Below are 19524 nucleotides of genomic sequence, written 5' to 3' on the forward strand. Positions count from 1 at the left end.
CAAATCATGCCCCTACAGCTGCTAATAAATTACAAAACTACAATGATGATGTATAACTGTTTAATTAACAATGTCCCACCTCAACATTTAGTTTTAATGCCTTCCCAATTCAAAACAAGAGGCTATGATTGTGGTAACTTCTTGAAACCAGTAGTAAAATTGGTGTACGAAAAAAGACGGATTAAAATTGTTGGTTGTTCATTATCTAAAATCGTCCTGTTCAGGTAAAACAACATAAACCGTTTATTTTTTGTGATGCCTAAGCTTTATCACAAAGGACTGTATTAATCACCGAAATTCTTGTGTTTCGTATGCTAATTTGATATGCTGCGAATTTGATGTATAAGCTGCCTCCTGACTGTATGTACAAGCTACATAGCATGCTTGTATTGTTGTTACTATTTTTGTATGGATCACTGCTAGCCAGTTGCTACGAATCGAAATGCTTCTCAACTTGTTTCTTGTAAGACCTTTCTTTGCCTAATAAAAATTCAAATCTGTGAAAGAGTTCATATGGTGTGCATCATAAATACACAGGGGTAACAAGACACTGTGAAATGAGAAAAACTGATATCAAAAAGTTGACATACAGACAGATGAAATGGGTGGGACAAGCGCTTGTCACGACCATTTATTTTGTCTCTGTTGTAAGGGTGGCTTTTTCTTTCGCTGATTTTTAAGCATATGCTCTTTTTTACGATTGGTTGCAGAATGCAAATTCAATAACCGCTGGACCAGAGAATTGCTCGTAGTAATGTGAGGTGTACGAAGGCTAAAAGAGAGAGAGAGAGTAAGATTGATTCAAATTAAATAGATAAGAATTTAAGCGACTTTCGATTGGAAATAATGAGAATTTTACACTATAGAGCTTCTGTATGCGAATCTCGACATGTTAACAGAACTGTGTGCACGTCTGCGTCTCACAGCGGCCTACTACCGCGCTTATAAGATTCCAGTGCACTTGTGTGCTTTTTCGAGCGATTGGCAAGTGTGAACGCCTATGTGTGCGTATAGGGCGTCTGTGCTTGTGCACAAAGTCACCGCGTATTTCCATCCGCTCTGTATCTCACCTCTTTATATTCCTCTTTCCACACGCCCTCCGTTGGGTAGCCAGCCCGACACTTTCCTTGGCAACCTCCATGCCTTCACCCTTTATTTTCCTCCTCCTTCTTATCTTCCTCCTCCAGCTTCTGCTGCTGTGAAATACAGGCCTCAATGACTCTCTGTAAGTAACTATTGTGCTCAGGCATATTGTGTGTGTGTGTGTTTGTGCTTTGCTCTTATTTTTTCTCTCTCTCCCTTTCTTTCATGCTTCACCATGTCACCTGGAGTAGCATGCCAGGCCTGACGCTAGGCTGTCGTCTTCAGTTATCGTTAAAAGTTTATTTTAGTCTTCATTTACTATCTCATCTCTCTCTTTTACTAAACAAGCACATAGCAAAAATACCTTCGTTCCAGAATTTCAACAAACGTGTGTTTCTACTCCCGGGCCTTGACGGGCCTGCATTGATGAATGAACCCGACGAACTACTCCCTCAGCGTCGGTTTTTATAGATGTTGCTTATAGAGCGAACCAAGGCTAACAACAAAAACACGCATTCTTTCACTGTGAAGCGTTTACCCCAGTCTCGCGAAGGGCGTACAAACACTTGTGCGTACCTATTATAAAGGTATTACGGTCACAATGTCCTTTTACAAAATTACGGCGTCAAAGCACACGATATGAGGTAGATATGGCTTAGCAAGCACTGCGTTAACGATGAGGTGAGATCTAACTATAATTGTGTCGTCGTCATGTAACCGTAATGCACGCCAAGCCGACGCACGAAGTAGCGCACTTGACTGTATCTTCTTTTTTAGCCCGCACGCATACATCGGTATTACAGGACAGCCTAAGCGTCTCTTAAGACGTTATTGGCAGCATATCTATGCACTCAATTCGTGGACACGAGACCACTTCTTGAATTGTCTTTATTTTATTGGCGATAAAAAGCACATATACCATTTGTTTAGGTGGCGATTACCTTCATGTGCTAAGGAAAGAGAGGCGCAGGTTCAAAGGAGCGTTGAACAAAATAATATCAGCAAGGAACACTGCAAGTAAATCACTTTTAGCTATTAAACTTGGAACTAACCCCTTTACGGCTCATATTGCACTTCCTAAACTCAGCCGATGAGGATCAAACCAATTAGAGCACATAGGAATCTTCAGACTAGCACCCAGTTGCAGATGGCACTCCCCACTTTATCCGTGAAATGTCATTGGCATTACACTTATTATTTTCCCGAAAGCTTTTCTTGGGCAATCGGATTCTGAGTATCGTGGTACACGAATATATTTCACCGCTGAATTTGGGCAGAAATATAAAAAAAAAACTAGTGATATTATTAGAATATTTGCTGAAGTCGGACATGTACTGAACAGAGTGACTTCAATTGCGCAATAGCAAATGGAAGCGCTAAGGTTCAGCGCTAATCGTCAAGAGATCATTAAAAAAGAAAAGTATACTAATGTTTTTATTATAATTGTCAACTTTCTTAACCCGTTGCGATTGTGGAAATGAAGCTGTCCACCAAGTATAAAAAAGCGAAAAAAAAGACGGACATCTATTTGTACGCTTTGCAATCGTTGATTTCCCTCACCCGCCATCTTGTATGTCCTTGGTCGCTGACGAATTAAGAATATGCATGATACTGTAACACGTGCGGAAGGTCAGAAAGAAAAAAACAACAACAGATGTGCAAGTTCAACAAGAGTATACGCCGAAGAATCCGGCCACAGGGAGAGCGTTGCCCAAAGGGAATTTGCTGAGATGGGAAAGCGTTCGTAGAGTTTGGCGCACATAATGGCGCTCACGTGTTCAGCGATGAACGAACACAGTATATTTAAGCGCCTAAAGGTACGCTGTATACTCATCTCACCGTGTACTTGCCACGATCCTCTCCGCTACCATGAACACCACAGTAAGACACACTTCGACGTTTCTTATGCATGGTTGGTCAGAACGTTTGATTCCAGAATGGAAAAGTGATTTAAACAGTGTACGCTGAACTATTACCTTACGTAATCATAAAATAACTTTATTGTGTCATAAAAGCGACGAGAATAGAAAGCTTTTTAACGACCATCACGTGTGTCGGACGATTTGATCAATTATAAGTCCTGACAAAAACGGGGTCAATTAGTTCTGGTGCAGCAATCTAGATGGCTACAGGGTGCCGAGCTCCCGATGACTTTGTGCCTACCTTATACGAAAAATTGTTGAGTATTAAGAAGCCGGGAAAGGTATATATCGCGGGAAGAACTTTTGCAACAGTTTGAACTGTTCACTCAACTACTAACTGCTAATATCGGATGACATCTGTGTGTGTGAATCAGTCAGCACGGAAAATATTGAGAATGTACATACTGGACGACATTAAAACAATACGTTTAGAATAATCAATACTTTGCCTTGGAAAGAATCAGTGAGTAGAGGTACATGTACGTGTAAGTGATTTTGGGGGTGGGGATTGGCTGCAGTACCTGATTCCACAATCACGTGAACGATAAGTCTTCGAAGCCTCTTTACAAAAAAAAAAAAAATGCGCATTAATGACCACTCATTCCGATGAGCACTTCTAGGGTTTCACGCTGTGTGCTTGCGCCGTATCCTAAAGGAACCATGACGTGAAATTGGGATGTGAAGTTGAGACCTTGATTGTATTTTATTACCCCTCTCATTCAGCAACTGTAAATATGCATATCTCCGAAGCACAATTAATTGTACATCAAAGACTTTGCGGTCGGATATAAAAAGCCCCATACTTCCGTGTCTCATTCATCCTGTTAACTGTACTACGACGACCAGTAGTTGCGGGGACATTGACTCCAGGCCTGTTGCCATGCCGGAGCAAGATCGTTCCATTAGCACTGCCCCGGTGCTTGAACGAAAAAAAAAAAAAAGATGGGAAACTTGTAAGTATGGGTTCTGGAAAAATATGGCCTTAGAACAATTATTTTATAATGTAGCGCACGTCTTGTAGACAGTAGACAAAGCTGCAATCTAGAATAAATAGCCAATCTATATTAAGAAGCAAACTCGAAAAGTTCTAGCAATTTCTTTCTTATTTTTGTTATTCAAGCAGTTCGGTGTTCTTCGTAAGCATGAATCCTGCAAGAATATGTTCAGTCAATAATTTTGCTCATTCTGTCCAGTGTTTCTCTTTTTTTTGTGCGACAGAACGGTCGCCTAGAAATGCGTAGTGGCAGGTTCGATGGCAGGTTAAGTTATGGCTTTACGTCATGATGTGCCTCAACCTAACACGCGACGGTCGAATAAAAAAAAAATGTCGCAGTTTCGCCTGAAAGGCGAAGCATAAATTGCGATAGCAAATTAGTAGAGAGCTATTCGGAGTAGGGATAGTAGTTTTATCGGCTGCATAAACTTGCACACATTTGCTTACTAACTGAATTAACAAGCGTGGTGTCAGCGCGCACAAGCAAACATGAATAGATCACACTGAATGACCGCAGACAACGACTGTCAAAACGCTGGCAGCAAGTGCAGCCGCCGCAGCGGGTGAAGGTTCGTGCGGTCTATCGCTTCAACGGAAACTGAGCGCCGAATGCAAAGCGCGTACAAAGGTCAGAGCCGTGCGGAGATAACAGACGGTGTGGGCGATTAAAAGCTGCGCCCCCCACCCCATCCCCCATCCCTCCCGCGCTGCCTTCCCGCTTTCTTGATTTCGCGTGGGAGATTGAGTGGCAAGTTCCCCTTACGCCCGGTTGCAAGATACGCCTTTGGTGCCGGAGCACAGCGTCGCCCCGCTTCCCTCCCTCCCATACCCCCATGGCCTTTCGCACGACGGTAGCGTTTGCTTTCCGCCGTGCGTTCGCTCTCCGTGATAGCGCGCGTCCCCCCGCGCGCTTTCGCTCGCGCATACGGCACGTGGCGACGACTTTATCGCCCTTGGACTTTATACGGAACCTCACGGCGACGGCGACGGCAGAAATAAGGTTGAAGTATCCATATAATTGCTATCGCAATAAAAAAAAACAGTCGGCACATTTCTTAGCTCAAATGAGCGAGTCACAGCAACAAGATACACATCTGAATTCGGCACAGCAAAACCTAACTCATAGGTAGCAAGCATGAAGCCAATGGGTACCTTCTTTGTTGTGACGCAGGCAGAACGACGGACACGCAGAAGGGTGCATTATACCATGGCCACTGGACTGAAAAAAAAATCCAGCGCCCATGACCATACAATACATAGAGCTAACGTGCCTTTCTGTGTGTGCCTGTGCTACAACAAAGAAGATGCCATCTACCAGCAAACCCTCATAACATCACTCATTCAATGGATACGTAATATGCACTTGCGTACTGTGGAAAGCATTGACACTCACCGAGATACCGTGTCGGTGAGGTTCCTTTTTTTACTTCAGGTTTGACTTCGCTTAGCGGACGTCGAAACAACAATTCGTTTGTAGGAATAACGCCAATACTTAGGCGTAGTGCCATTTCTGAGGTGAGTGAGTTAAATAAAGCATCTAAAAGGTAACGGCCACTCGCCGACGCAAATAAATGGCACTCATCAAGTGAAACGTTTCAGGCTCGATGAAGAGTAGCTCATGCAAGAGAGCTCTAGCTGTCGTTGTTAGTTAGTGGGCTGGGCAATATTATTTTTATTTCTTTTTTTCTATGCCCACACTAACTTATGTCGTTGTTGGTTGTGGAATATGAACAAGAGAATTATATCTAATACCCACTCTTTCTTAAGTTACACTTCTTCAATCTCGTTCATGGATTTCTTGTTTCTGCACAGCTGACACTCCTAATGTTCGCCGTGATGATCGGTCTGGCCTTGGCCGGGGGGCACTATGGTGGCAGCGGAGGTTACAGTGCCGGCAACTCTGGGTACGGAGGAGGTTACGGCAAGGGTCAAGACGGAAGTGGCTACGGCGGAGGCCACGGTGGATATGGCGGAGGGTATGCCATGCCGCACGGAGGACACTACGGCGGCGGCCACGGCAAGGGTCACGGTGGATACCAGCCCAGCTACGGACACGGTGGTCATGGCGGCGGGAAGAACTACGGCGGTGGCGGATACGGCAGCGGTCAACCCGGAGGATATGGCCACGGGCACTACTGAGGTTTCGCCGTACGATTCACAATGCAAATGAATTCTAAATAAAGTTGGTTTGCACTGGAAGTTCAAAATTACATTTGATTGTAAAAACTGGACAATGAGTCTCCATGATTGTCATATTGCATGTCATAATGAAGTCCAGTGCTGTAAACATGGTTTTAATAATGGTAGGTGAAGGACATTGTAAAATGCTGAAAGGAGGCCTCAGGTCTCGAGCAAAACGTTCGAAAGAGTGGGCGATAAAGGTCAACTATATGTGCTAGCTCTCGGCTGGAAGTCGGAGAAAGCTCCTATAGAGTGTAAAGAAAATCATCACGCGTACGCATCGAGTCTGGCTGTCTGAATACTATAGTTCAAGAAACACGGATCTATGTCGTCATGAACGTCATTTCCAGGAGCAAATACTCAACTTCTCTCGGTCACATGGTACTAAATATGACTATCCTCCATCGCGCAGAGTGAACTAAATGTAGCTGTGTGCGTATAGAATACGGTCTAGTTAATTTCTGTACTCACATGATCAAGCCAGTTCCAGGTGTCAACTACTATGCCGAGAGGTTTCATTGGACGCTGGGTTTACCGCTCATCAGCTAGCACTTGTTAAACTGCGTTTCAGAAAGGTAAAGGAACAGGGGCTAAACAGACGAAGCAGAATTGCATTACTGCCTCTCTCTGCTAAGCAGAGCTTTCGTTCACGTTGAATTTTCATTCTAGCGGACATAAGCAAAACGTTCCCATTCGGCTTATTCCGCTTGTTTTACTACAAATTTGCAAAATCAATATGCAGGAGCCTTCAGATAATATAAACCTAACTGTATGTGAGAAGAGTACATGTAATGGACTAGCTCCAAAGATTTAATAAATAACCTCCGGAAAATATAATGTTGAATCTGATTATATCAAAGTTCTAGTAGAATCCATCAAATTATTATACTACCTGCTCATTTCTCGTCCCAACAATGCCTAATTTATTTCGCCAAGACCCAAAAGTATGCGCAGCTTTTTTCCTGTTTATTATGCGAGTTTCCACCTTTCTCAACCAGTAACCGAGTGAACTAGACATGCCACCAGGATTCTTTCTGCTATGCAGATCTATGCATAAGACACAGGAAGCATGATGAGGTTCAGAAAACTTTCGTCCATTATTTTAGAAAACGGCCACACATTCTTCTTATAAATCATTCACATGTGTGCCTCTGTAATCACTTTTTCTATCGAGACATATCATTTTGTTTGTTGCTATTCTCATGCGGACTGCAGTAGACAATATTTCCTAGACTACTTTTTTTTTCAGCAACAACAGCGAGATGTGATAAGTATAGCGGCAGAAAGTCTGGCCTTGAAGTCTCTTATTACTATCTGCCCACGCGACAATGACTAAAATGCCAACACTTGTGCGACGACTACCCTGGCACAACGACAATAACAAGCGATGATGACGTGACGAAGGTAACCATCGACTGCTCGACGTCGAAGGCGATGATAGCACAAAGAATAACAACGATGACAGGATGGCGCGATAGCTCATATGCCACGGAATAACAGTCCGATACTGGCTAGAGTCAGATGTTTTCAGGCGAATTATTTTCTTTAACGAAACCGGATGATGGTAAGTGTGATGATGACCGCTGCAACAGATTTCACGAAACCAGGATGAAGCAACTTTAGGAGTTATCGCTGTAAATATTTGACAAGATAGAGGGAGTGAAGGAAATAAATGCTAATGGTATCTGGAGAGGCTGGCAAAGTGACAGGTTTGACATGCTTTAATTTAATTCGAGTTGGTGAGGGATGAAATAATAGGAGCAAGAAAAAGAAAAGACAAGCACATGCACACATATTTGAGTAAGGCATTGCGTCCACAGCACTCTTCATTGCGCAGTGTGTATGTTGGGGCAGGTCAGTGTAAGCATCTCGATGGCAATTCCTTAAGGATGTTCATGACGCCATCCCTTGAGGACTGCAGTAGCGAACGTATCCTCCATGTTGCCTCGGCAAATATCTTGGACTCCCATTTTGCCTGTCACGGCTGTAGCCAGCTTGATCAAGCCCGTAGCCCTGGCGGCATGCAACACGGACATTGTCGTAGCTCCCGTACTGTCCACTGTGAGTTTTCTTGGGTCCGTGCCCCTTGTCACCGCCGTATAAAACATAATAGCCATCAGTGTATTCGTCGTGACCTTTATGGCCTTTATCAACCAAGGCCAAGACAATTCAATGACTTTCATATTCAATTCTACCCTATTCAATGGCTCTCGTATTCACGACTCTCCTATTCTTGGCCTAGGCCAAGAATAGGAGAGTCACCTGTGAGACCAATGAACACATACATGAGCGCCTGCTCCCTCAAAAATAAAGTAGTTTTTTGCGTTTCATAATTTCATAAGCTTCGAATTTAAGTTTGGCTTCTGTAAAAAGTTTGTGAGGGAACTTCGTTCCCTACTATGTTTATATTAGGTCAACCAACCTTTCGTGCACGATGGATACAAAACAAGGCATGCAGGCAGGCAGCTTTTGAGAAAAAATAAAATAAATTTATTGAAAATAAAATTTTATTACTATACCACTACCAAATGCCAAACAACAAATTTAGAGTTATCACGCCCCAACCACCAAATTACAAGTATGCTGCGTTATTAATCGTGCGTTGTTGCTGTTAAGAATTAGAATGCAGCAGCTATTCGAGAGTTTCACTTGCCTCGTTACAATAGTCTCTAGACGAAATGCTTCTTTTTAAGGAGGCAGATGAACCCTCTCAGAAGAATTGCCTTTTGTTTTCTTAGCAAAATGATCGAGAACTGGATTCACACATAAATAATGAACATAGCGATACGCTGTACTGAATACGGCTACTCCGCTAGTGTGTCCGCGGTATTAATGACTTCCCACTACTTATTCCACTCGCATATTCTAAAGCTAAACCAATAGCTTCTGTTAATCAATAAATTGAAAGAGTTATGTGTCGATATACTAGGTCCTATTCCAAGCAGATAGTTATAATCGACTCTTGGATTTGGTCGCTATAGCCTGTCGTGATGCAAGGATGGCTGATAAGTCTGGACAATGAATGTACCCCATCAGTGGGTTAGGAGCATGCTCGAAGCACTAAATTGTGTACTGCCGAAAACTCTCAACAGGTGCAATTTACCAGAGGTATAAAAAATATTTAATAAAAGACATTGAAAATATTTCTGTAACATATTTTCTTGGTTGCATTCCATCCGGTGGTACGCTTTTGTAGGTGTCAAGACGTTTTCTTTTTATTCAATCGTGAGGCTTGAATACAATTTGTAAATATTGTTTTGGACAATACAAAGTAATGTGTTTTTTACTTATTTTGTGATTTTTTAGCAACTGTTGGTTTATTTTAGAGGATGAGAGCAGTGTCAAATCGCATAACTGAGATCTTATTTTGGAAATCATAATCCATGTGATATAATATAAATGGCGTTGTGCGCTCTATTGTACCGACACGTCTGGAATTGGTAATGAAAAGAAGAAGTAAATAAACTGTAAAGTCAGGCAGTGTTCATACTTACCGTGCAGTTATTATTAGTATCTTTGAATAAATAGATGTTTTAAGCAAGAATCCTAAATTATGTTACCAGCCTACCTATCAAAACAACGGTGAGTTTTCTGGGATTCCTAATTGCATCCTTAGCAAAGGTACTCATCTAGACACAGATGCTTGAAATGGGAAGGTGAAAGTGTCCCTGCTGTACTCCAATACATGACAATGGGCGCAGATGTGAAAGTTGTCAGAGGGCAAAAAATTATGGATCAAGTAGGTAACACAATACAAAAGCACGCAGCTTCCAACAAGTCCTGCAAGGAAATTTATAGCGGCGGAAGAGCAGAAAGCTTATCGCTTAGAATAATCTTCATGTCAACGTTCTCGTTCTCCGTGAGCTGGTGTGAAGATGACGTCGGTCTGACTGCGCTGTGACGAAAGAGCCCCTCGCATTGGCTCATGTAGAGTTTTCATTTTTGAACGTGGTAGATTTCTGGCGGCAATCGGTCTTTGTTGACATGCCAAAGTTTGTTCCTCGGCTGACGAGTTTGCCGCACAGCAGGCAGCGCAACTTGAGAAGTTCGTCAGCCGCGTATATCACTGAAGTTCTTTCAGAGCTTTATAGGTGTATACGAGGCTTTGACACACACACACACACACACACACACACACACACACACACACACACACACACACACACACACACACACACACACACACACACACACACACACACACACACATATATATATATATATATATATATATATATATATATATATATATATTAATCACTCCTTTGCGGTATAGATGATCGCATTGCACTTCTTTACTTTCATTCCGCAGGGTCCAAGCATCTGAAAAAGTAACCTTAACAAAACGAGAGCACATCGCAAATTTGTATTTAGGTACGTCAAATCACCTTCATGATCTTTTATTGATTGCTTAAAAGGACCTGCAGTGAGAGTCATCACTTTTGGAACAGCCAATATGCAGCGGCAAGTTCTTCCCTACTCTTTCGTAATCGTTTCGGGCAATTCTTCAACAACAACCCGAAGTATAATCCTTCACCAAATACGCTTCTTTGTGCGTATATCGTACAAAAATACAAAACGCAACTAATATCTGTCAAATTCATGACATAATACTATCAATCGGGAATGTATTACGTGAATTAGGCTACATTTTGTGATTTGGCAGTGAATCAGTCGAAAGACCAGAAGTTCAGGCTTGCCCATAGCACATAAAACAGTCGAATGGACGCAACGAAATGTATTTTCTTTTCTCCCAATATTTAGAATAAATATACAGGCACTAAATTTGCTGTCAACGATAGAGTGGTTAGAGTGAACTCTTGGTGACAATTCTAGCGGGTGCTTTTCGCCAGTTGAGGGGAGAAGAGCACACTGTGCCAGCCGTTCCACGTTTCCTTTCTCTCTCGCTCCCCCGGCGTGATTCACCAGCGTTTAGATTGACCACGTGAGGCGACATGCCCATCTCGATCTATCCTCCCATGGCGTATTGAAGCGATTAGGCGTAGGGGCGCATTACTACCGTATACATGGATACGAGGCTGTATAACAGCGTTAAGATGCGCCACTTGTCGCATTCATGTAAACACGGCTGCTATTCTGCGATACATACAGGCTCAACAACCGCGATTGATTTTGTTAACGTATGTAACTGCACTCATCTAGACTCTTCAATTTGGCGGATAGTAAAACAAGGTACGATAAGCGGTATCTCGAAGATGGTACGATAAGCGGTATCTCGAAGATGGCGATGTTTAAAGGGTATCTAGTAGCAATTAGAAAAGTAGAGCACCCTCTGTCCGGCACTAACGTTTTCACTAAATGGCTTGCTTTCGCCGGAAGCGTTTGGCAATAATTCCTCCTGCCCAAAGCTTTGGCACAAGACTTGATTGTATCTGCCGATCATTCTCTCACATTATTTATTGTCCTGCTGTGTTGACGGGGAAAATACCCAACCAATGTCAAAGCTGAATGTTAAGAATTTAAGTCTTTATTGGGCGAACTTGTGGTCAAAAGGACAAGCAACACCTAAATCGCAATAATAGCGGCGAAAAGAGTCGTCGATCATCTAATCGCACTTACGGGTCAAGTTCTTCCTTTAATTATGCTATCTATTTGCAAACACTCCATAGTAATCACTTCTACTCGTGCGCATTGTAGAGAGTACGAAATTATTCGCGTTGCTCACGCGATCTGATTAGGCGGAACTTTGTCGCTATAGAATTGGCGACAACATTGCAGGAATTTCGACTAGACGAGGCGCGTTTTGCGTACAGTGATTATCCGGGGGAAAATGTTCAAAGGAAAGAATTAAAACAACGTGCGAGTGAAATTAATACTAGAGGTACCAGTATATAGCGTAGCACGTGCGTGATCTGGGACGCCAGTCTTGCGCTTTTCATTTTTCTGCGCATGAAGGCTGTGCCAGTACTGCGTCTGTTGCAAGAAGCGTTCGTATCGGGCACTGCTGCTGGAACGTCGATGTCATCGAATGGCCTGGTCAGCCTTCTCATATTGAATGGAGGTGCATCGACCACCCTCAGATCTTTAGAGCGAGACGAGGAGGACTTCAACAGAAGCTACGGCACGGGAGGCTACGAGAAGCTTTTGCGCTCTTCCAGAATCAGTGCTCACACTGACGGCAGTAGAGACTTGGTCGAGCGAGCGCCTCGCACTGATGACAAGGTTGACTGGGAATACGACGTGTCATACAGGAAGAGGCATTTCCCACCGTGGCAACATTGGAAATTGGAGTTACAAGAGCGGTCTCCGGAAAGAGTTCGAAGAGAGTTTCAGTCTTCATTTAGAATGTGGGTCGAAGGCAAGCAGATGCTTTTCTATTTCATTGATTAGCGCGGTTTGGTATTGCGATAAGCAAACTGCGACTCGAAAGAAATTGGCCGAGAAATGTACTTTGGGGAGTAGCAAAAAGTAAAGGTTGAAAGCTTGAGTAAGGCCTTTCCAAATGATGCGTGCAGATAATCTCTCGCTGCTGCTCATCAGTAAAAAAAATGATAACTTCAGAATTTGCATTTATGCATTAATCATCTGGTTAACATTCAAGGGAAAAGCCTCCCTGCGCTCTCTCCCTTTCATGACCCGCAGAAGCCCCTCAGAAAAAGGTTAACATTGTGCCAGGAACAAGGTAAGACGGCATGTCGGCATGGTTAACCGTTTTTCATAAGATGTTGGAAGCAGTAATCGTCCAGCTGCTTTTCTTTCCCTGTAGTAGAAATACAGACAAAAAAAAGGAGAAAGGCGAGAAGGTTAACCAGAGCAGAAAATCATGTTTCCTACCAAACACTTGCGGAAGGGGGAGGGGGCTGTAGAATGATATGAGATGATGGAGAGAGCCAGTGAGGCAGAGCACAGGAACACGATCATTGCCGCCCATGCATGATTACAGCACAGGATCGCTGTGCTTTTCGTTGTGCTACACTTGTGTGGTCAGCAATCGTATACATCACACCAATGGACATTTACTTCAGTGTATGCTCGCAACCTCGCCCCTCCTTTCTTTGTAGTAAACATCTATGAGAGTCTGTAGCGGATTCAGAACAAATAGTGATGTGCACGGAAATGCATAATCTTTTTAGCATATTGCCGATTTCATCTAGTGTGTGCTTTACGTTTTTGAAATGTCGACATTTCTTTGATGAAGCGACATTGAGAACAATCTATTGTACCCTAATACATAGTCCGCTATCATGTTGTACAGGAGCTTGGTGCCATACATACTATTCTTACATAAAACCACTTGTGCTCCTGCAAAAGCACGCAATCCGTTTTATGTTAAACATAAATTAAGCGACCTCTATAAACAAATTTTTACCATACCAAATCGTGCCCCTACACCTGCTAATAAATTACAAAACTACAATGATATTGTATAACTGTTTATTTAGCAATGTCCTACTTCACTATTCAGTTTTAATGCGTTCCCGATTCAAAACAAGATGCTATGAATGTGCTAACTTCTTGATACCATTATTAAAAATCTTTACGAAAAAAGAAGGTTTTAAAGTGTTGGTGGCTCTTTATGTAATAATCTGCCTGGTCAGGTAAACCAATATAAACCTTTTTTTTTGTGATGCTTAAACTTTATTTGCAAGAACTGCATTAGTTGCTGAAATTCATGTGTTTCGTATGCTAATCTTATATGCTGCTAATTCCATGTATAAAGGTCCGTCGTGATTGCATATTTCTGCATGTTTTACTGCTACTATTCCTGCATGGATCAACACTAGCCTGATGCTACGGATAGAGATGCTTCTTTACGTGTTTCTTGTACGGCCTTTCTTTGCCTCATAAAAATTCAAATCTCTGCTAGAGTTCATATAGGGTGCGTCATCAGTGCGCAGGGGTAACAAACCATTGTGAGTTTGCAGCGTATTCACGGTTGAACTGAGAAAAACTGAGATCAAGAAGTGCACAGGCAGATGAAATGGGGCGGACAAGCGCTTGTCTCGTACATTTATCAAGGCGAAAGCTTGGATGGCTCATGGGTCGAAAAACTTACCGTAGGGCGTTGTGGCAACAAAATTCAAGTGCATGCGCCAGTATTTATTTATCAACAAAAAATAAGAGCTTCATTATCTCTCTTCGCGTTGAACGCACACCATTCTGAATAATAAGTTAGGCCACAAAAGTGTCTGCGTGTGGTTTTCCCGGTTTTCTTCTTTGCCGAGCAATGCACACCTGTCTTTCGGCGTTTTGAGCAGTATAAGTACGCCTGCGGAGAACTGGAAATAAATCTGTTATTGAAAGTTAGCGCTGTGTGTTCTAATTTGCCTTTTCGTGTCCCCTTGATTCTGCCTGCGCTAAAAGAAAGTAGAAGGCACCGCATATACAAGCCCGTGTAGCTACCCTCGTCGATAAATTAAAAAAAAAACGATTCATTCGGTGATCCTGCGTATGTCTCTGAATAGTCTTCGCAGACTTGCCACGACCGTTCTAACGTGCCATTAACCACACAGAACCAGTGGCGATGTCTAGGTGACCGAAAAAGACAACAATTAAACAGAAAAACAAGTAAATAGAACATAAGTAATCGGAAGTAACAACGAATTCGAATGAGGATGTCACAGTAATTTAATGAATGTCTCGTGAGCACGCAGGCTTTCGTCTTCATCCTCTTTAGCATACGCTAAAGAGTCTGCCAACATTTTTGTCTCTGTTTTACGGGTGACTTTTCTTTTTTTTTCGGTTCTTTTTAAACTTGTCCTTTTTTTTTTCGATTGGTGGCAGAATGCAAACTTAATAACCGCAGGACCAGGAAATTGCTCGTAGTAGTGTGAGGTGTACGAAGGCTAAGAGAGAGAGAGAGAGAGAAAGGGATCGAAGTTAAATAGAGAAGATTGAAGTGACCTTCAAATGGAAATAATAGTGGCAAGATGGGCTTGTTGATTCATCACGAAGGCAGTATTTCAGCGCTTAGTAAGGACGAGAACAAAGAAGGAGACGTACGAACACACAGCGCCTGTGTGTTCGTACGTCTCCTTCTTTGTCCTCGTCCTTACTAAGCACTGAAATACTGCCTTCATGGAAATAATAAGGATTTTACAGCCTGGAACTTCTGTATGCGAATCTCGACATGTTAACAAAACTGTGTCAACGTCTGCAGCTCACTGTGGCCCGCTATAGCCCTTTTAGCATCCTGAATACTTTTGTCCTTCTTTGGGTGATTGGAATGTGTGAACGCCTTTCTCTGCGTAGGGGCGTATGTGCGCGTTTTTAAATTCACCATGTCTTTTCATCTTCTCTCTCTCTCTTCCACCTCTTTCTATTTGCCTTTTCCCACACCCAGCGTTGGGTAGCCAGGCAGACAATTTTCTTGCCAACATCCATGCTTTCTTTCTTTATTTTTCCCCTCCTTCTCTTCTCCTCTTCTTCCACCTGCTACTGCTGTGAAATACAGGCCTCAATGAGTCTTTGTAAATAACTATTGTGTTAAGGCATATTGCGTGTGTATTTGTACGTATCATGGACGTAACAATTCATTAGAGAAGTGATAACGCTATCGCATTCTAATCACGACGTAAGGATAGTTAAGTGACTGTCAAATTTTTAAGCTGCGATCAGCCTCTAGCGTTAAGGAAAGAGAGGCCAAGATTCATAGGAGTGTTGGACCAAATAATCTCTGCCCTACCCCTCTCCCGAGAAACGCTCTAATAAATTATGTTTGGTCATTAAACTTAGAACTAACCACTTCAGTGCGCCTGTTGCACTTCCAAAACTCAGATATTTTAACGGTCAAACCAAATACTGTAAACGGTAATCTTAAAACTAGCAGCAGGCCAAGATGACAATTCCCAATTTTTCCATGAAATGTCATTGGCATTTTACAAGTCATTTTCCCACAAAAGTTGTTGGGGTAATGTAATTCCGAACATAGAAGTATACAAATGTATTTCACCGATGACCTTGGGGACAAATATTTCAAAGCAAGTGATATTGTTCGAATATTTGCTTATCGGATACGCATTGAGCGCTGAGTGGTGACAACTCCCCAATCGGAATTGAAGCGGTAATGTCGAGCGCAAATTCTGAATGTATCGAATAAACAGAAGTCATATAATAACTTTTCATTCAATTCTCAACTTTCACAAACTAGTGCTATTGCGAAATTGAAGCTGTCCGATAAGTAATAAAAAAACAGACGTCCCTCTCAGTATGGAACATGTATTTCCTACACTTCTCAATAACGCATATTGCTCGCCCGCCATCTTGTATATGCTTGGTCACTGACTAATTAATGGTATGCATGATGCTGTAACACGTGCGAAAGGTCTGAAAGAAAGCAAAAAACAACACATGTGCAAGTTCAACAAAAGTACGCTCAAGCATCCGGTCGCCGAGTTTATCTTGCCCACAGGAAATTTGCTGAGATGGAAAAGCGTACGCAAAGTTCGGCGCACATAATGGCGTTCACGTGTTCGGCGGTGAACGAACACAGTATATTTAAGCGCCTAAAGGTCCGCTGTGTGCTCATCTCTCCGTGTACCTGCCACGATCCCCTCCGCTACCATGAACAGCACAGTGAGATACACTTCGACGTTTTCTCTCCTTGGTTGGTTAGAACGTTTGATTGCAGAGTAGAAAAGGGGTTTCAACGCGTACGCTCAACGTAATCCTTACCTTACGTAATCATAAAATAACTTTATTGTATCATAAAAGCGACGAGAATAGAAAGATTTTTAATGACTATCACATGTGTCGGATGATTTGCCCAGTACTAAGTCCTGACGTAAAAAGTGCCACTTAGCACTGTACAACAATCTAGATAGCTACAGAGTGCCGACCTCGTAATGAGTTCGTGCATAGCCTATGGAGAAATATGTGAAGTATTAGGATACCGGGAAAGAGGTATATCGCAGGAAGAATTTATTCAACTGCCGGAGCAGTTCAATGAACAACTAATTGCTAATATCGAATTATATTTTTATGTGTATGAATCAATCAGCGCAGACAACATTGAGAATTGAGAATGTAGACACTGGACGACATTGAAGCAATACGTTTAGAATAATGAACAGTTTGCCTTGAAAAGAATCAGTGAGTAAAGATGCATGTTTTTAAATAATTCTGGCGATGGGATTGCATTCAGTAGCCGAATTTCGCATACACGCGAATGATAAGGCTATGAAGCCTGTTTACTAAAAACAAATGCCCATTATTAACAAATCATTACAATGGGCACTTCTAGGGTTTCTCTCTTCCTGTTTTCACCGTATCCTTAACGACACATGATGTGAAATTTGGATGTGAAATTGACACCTTGATTGCACTTTTATATCCCCTCTCATTCAGCAACTATTTATGCGCATATATCCGAAGCACATTTAATTGTACATCAAAGACTATGCGATTGCCTATAAAAAGTCCCATACTTCCGTCGCTCGTCCATCCTGCTAAATTAACGATGATGAACTGTAGTTTTGGGGAAATGGACTCCGCTTTCGCCGGGCGTGTTGCCGTGCCGGAGAAAGATGTGTCCATTAGTACTGTCTGTTTGCTTGAACTCAACGTCAATAATGTAGCCTACCACCCAATACGGCCCCAATAGCGAGGCTCTCTTGTGCCTAATTTGGCGGGTAATATTTCAGGGTTTCATGATATTCGATGTAATTTTTCGTAAAGGCGAGCAGAATTTCTTGCTGTATCCCATAGATATTGTTCAGTTGAAACAAGCATATACAAAATGACTTTCATGACAAAATGTATTTGTTACTGAAACAATTTTTATTTGCTTATTTAATTAATTATATACTGCACAAGAAACCAGTCCAAGCAGGACGGGCAAGAAGATATGTGCGTTTTAAAGATTACACAGCAACGTGAATGAACAATAAATCATGAATGGCCAGCAGCTCTTACGCAGATCGTCATGACATTCCATTACGTTATTAAAATTTGCTACTGCTACGCGCAAAGAAGGAAAACATGTGAATATTGATTCTGGCAAAATATTACTTTAGAAATTGTGTTTTGTAATGTAGCGCAGGTCTTGTAGACAGCAGACAATAGCTGCACGCTAGGATCAATAGCCAATCTATTCTTAAGAAGCAAACTCGAAAAAGTGTAGCAATTTATTTCTTTTTTTTTCCTATTCAAGCAGTTCAATGTTGTTAGTAACCATGAGTCTTGTAAGGATAGTTTTGCTGATGCTGAACGTATGCGGAAGAACAATTTGACAATGCAGTTTTGTATTGAATTATTTGTTCGCTAACGCAAACAGCACGCTGGCGTGGTGGTTTGAACGCTCGCCTAGAGATCCATAATGGCAGGTTCCATGGCAGGTTAACTTATCGCGTTACGTCCTGATGTGCCTGAGCCTTAAACGCGACGATCGAATAAAAATAGTCGACACATTTTTTAGTTCATATGGGCCAGTCAAAGTAACAAATAAAATACACGTCTAAATGCGGCCCAGCACAATCTAACGCATCGGTAACAACCGTAAAGCCAGTGGGCAGTTACTACTTTGCGGTAACGAAGGCAGAGCGACGGACACACAGAAGGATACATTACACAGTACACAGGGCTAATGCCTTTCTGTGTGTCCATCATTCTGCCTGCGCAGCAACAAAGTACTGGATGCCATATCTACAAACCCTTATATCTACACTCATCCAATGGGTACGTAATATGCACTAGCGTGCCGTGGAAAGCATTCACACTCATCAAGATGGTATCTCGGTGAGCCTCTTTTTTTACTTCACATTACTTCACATTTTACTTAACATTATTTTTTGCTTCACGGCAGTCGAAACACGAATTTGTTTCTAGCAATAACGCCAGTACTTAGCCTTAGTGATATTTTTGAGGTGAGGAAGTTCAGCGTAGCATCTAAACTAAAAGTTGATGGTCACATTTCAGGCTCGATGAACAGTAGCTCCTACAATAGAGATCTAGCTGTCTTTGTTGATCGCGGATTATGATCAAGAGAATTATCGCTAATGCCCACTATTTCTTAAGTTGCACTTCTACACTCTTGTTCATGGTTTTCTTGTTTGTTCACAGCTGACACTCCTAATCTTCGCCCTGATCGGTCTGGCCCTGGCTGGGGGGCACTACGGTGGCAGTGGTGGTTACAGTTCCGGCCACTCTGGCTACGGAGGAGGTTACGGCAAGGGTCAAGGCGGTAGTGGCTACGGCGGAGGTCACGGCGGATATGGTGCAGGTTATACCATGCCGCACGGCGGACACTACGGCGGCGGCCTCGGCAAGGGTCACGGTGGATACCAGCCCAGCTACGGACATGGTGGTCATGGCGGCGGGAAGAACTACGGCGGTGGTGGATACGGCGGTGGCCATCACGGAGGATATGGCCATGGTCACTACTGA

At 42.5% G+C, this 19524-nt stretch overlaps 1 protein-coding gene across 1 annotated transcript; it reads left to right on the forward strand.

The window, feature by feature from the left end:
* Positions 1–12159: 12159 nt before the first annotated feature.
* On the forward strand, positions 12160–19524 carry LOC119457019 (eggshell protein-like). Its single transcript, XM_037718841.1, has 2 exons — positions 12160–12456; positions 19201–19524. The coding sequence occupies exons 1-2, from the start codon at positions 12160–12162 to the stop codon at positions 19522–19524; spliced, it is 621 nt and encodes a 206-aa protein (XP_037574769.1).

This window comes from Dermacentor silvarum, chromosome 6, assembly GCF_013339745.2.
Source record: "Dermacentor silvarum isolate Dsil-2018 chromosome 6, BIME_Dsil_1.4, whole genome shotgun sequence".
Taxonomy (NCBI): domain Eukaryota; kingdom Metazoa; phylum Arthropoda; class Arachnida; order Ixodida; family Ixodidae; genus Dermacentor; species Dermacentor silvarum.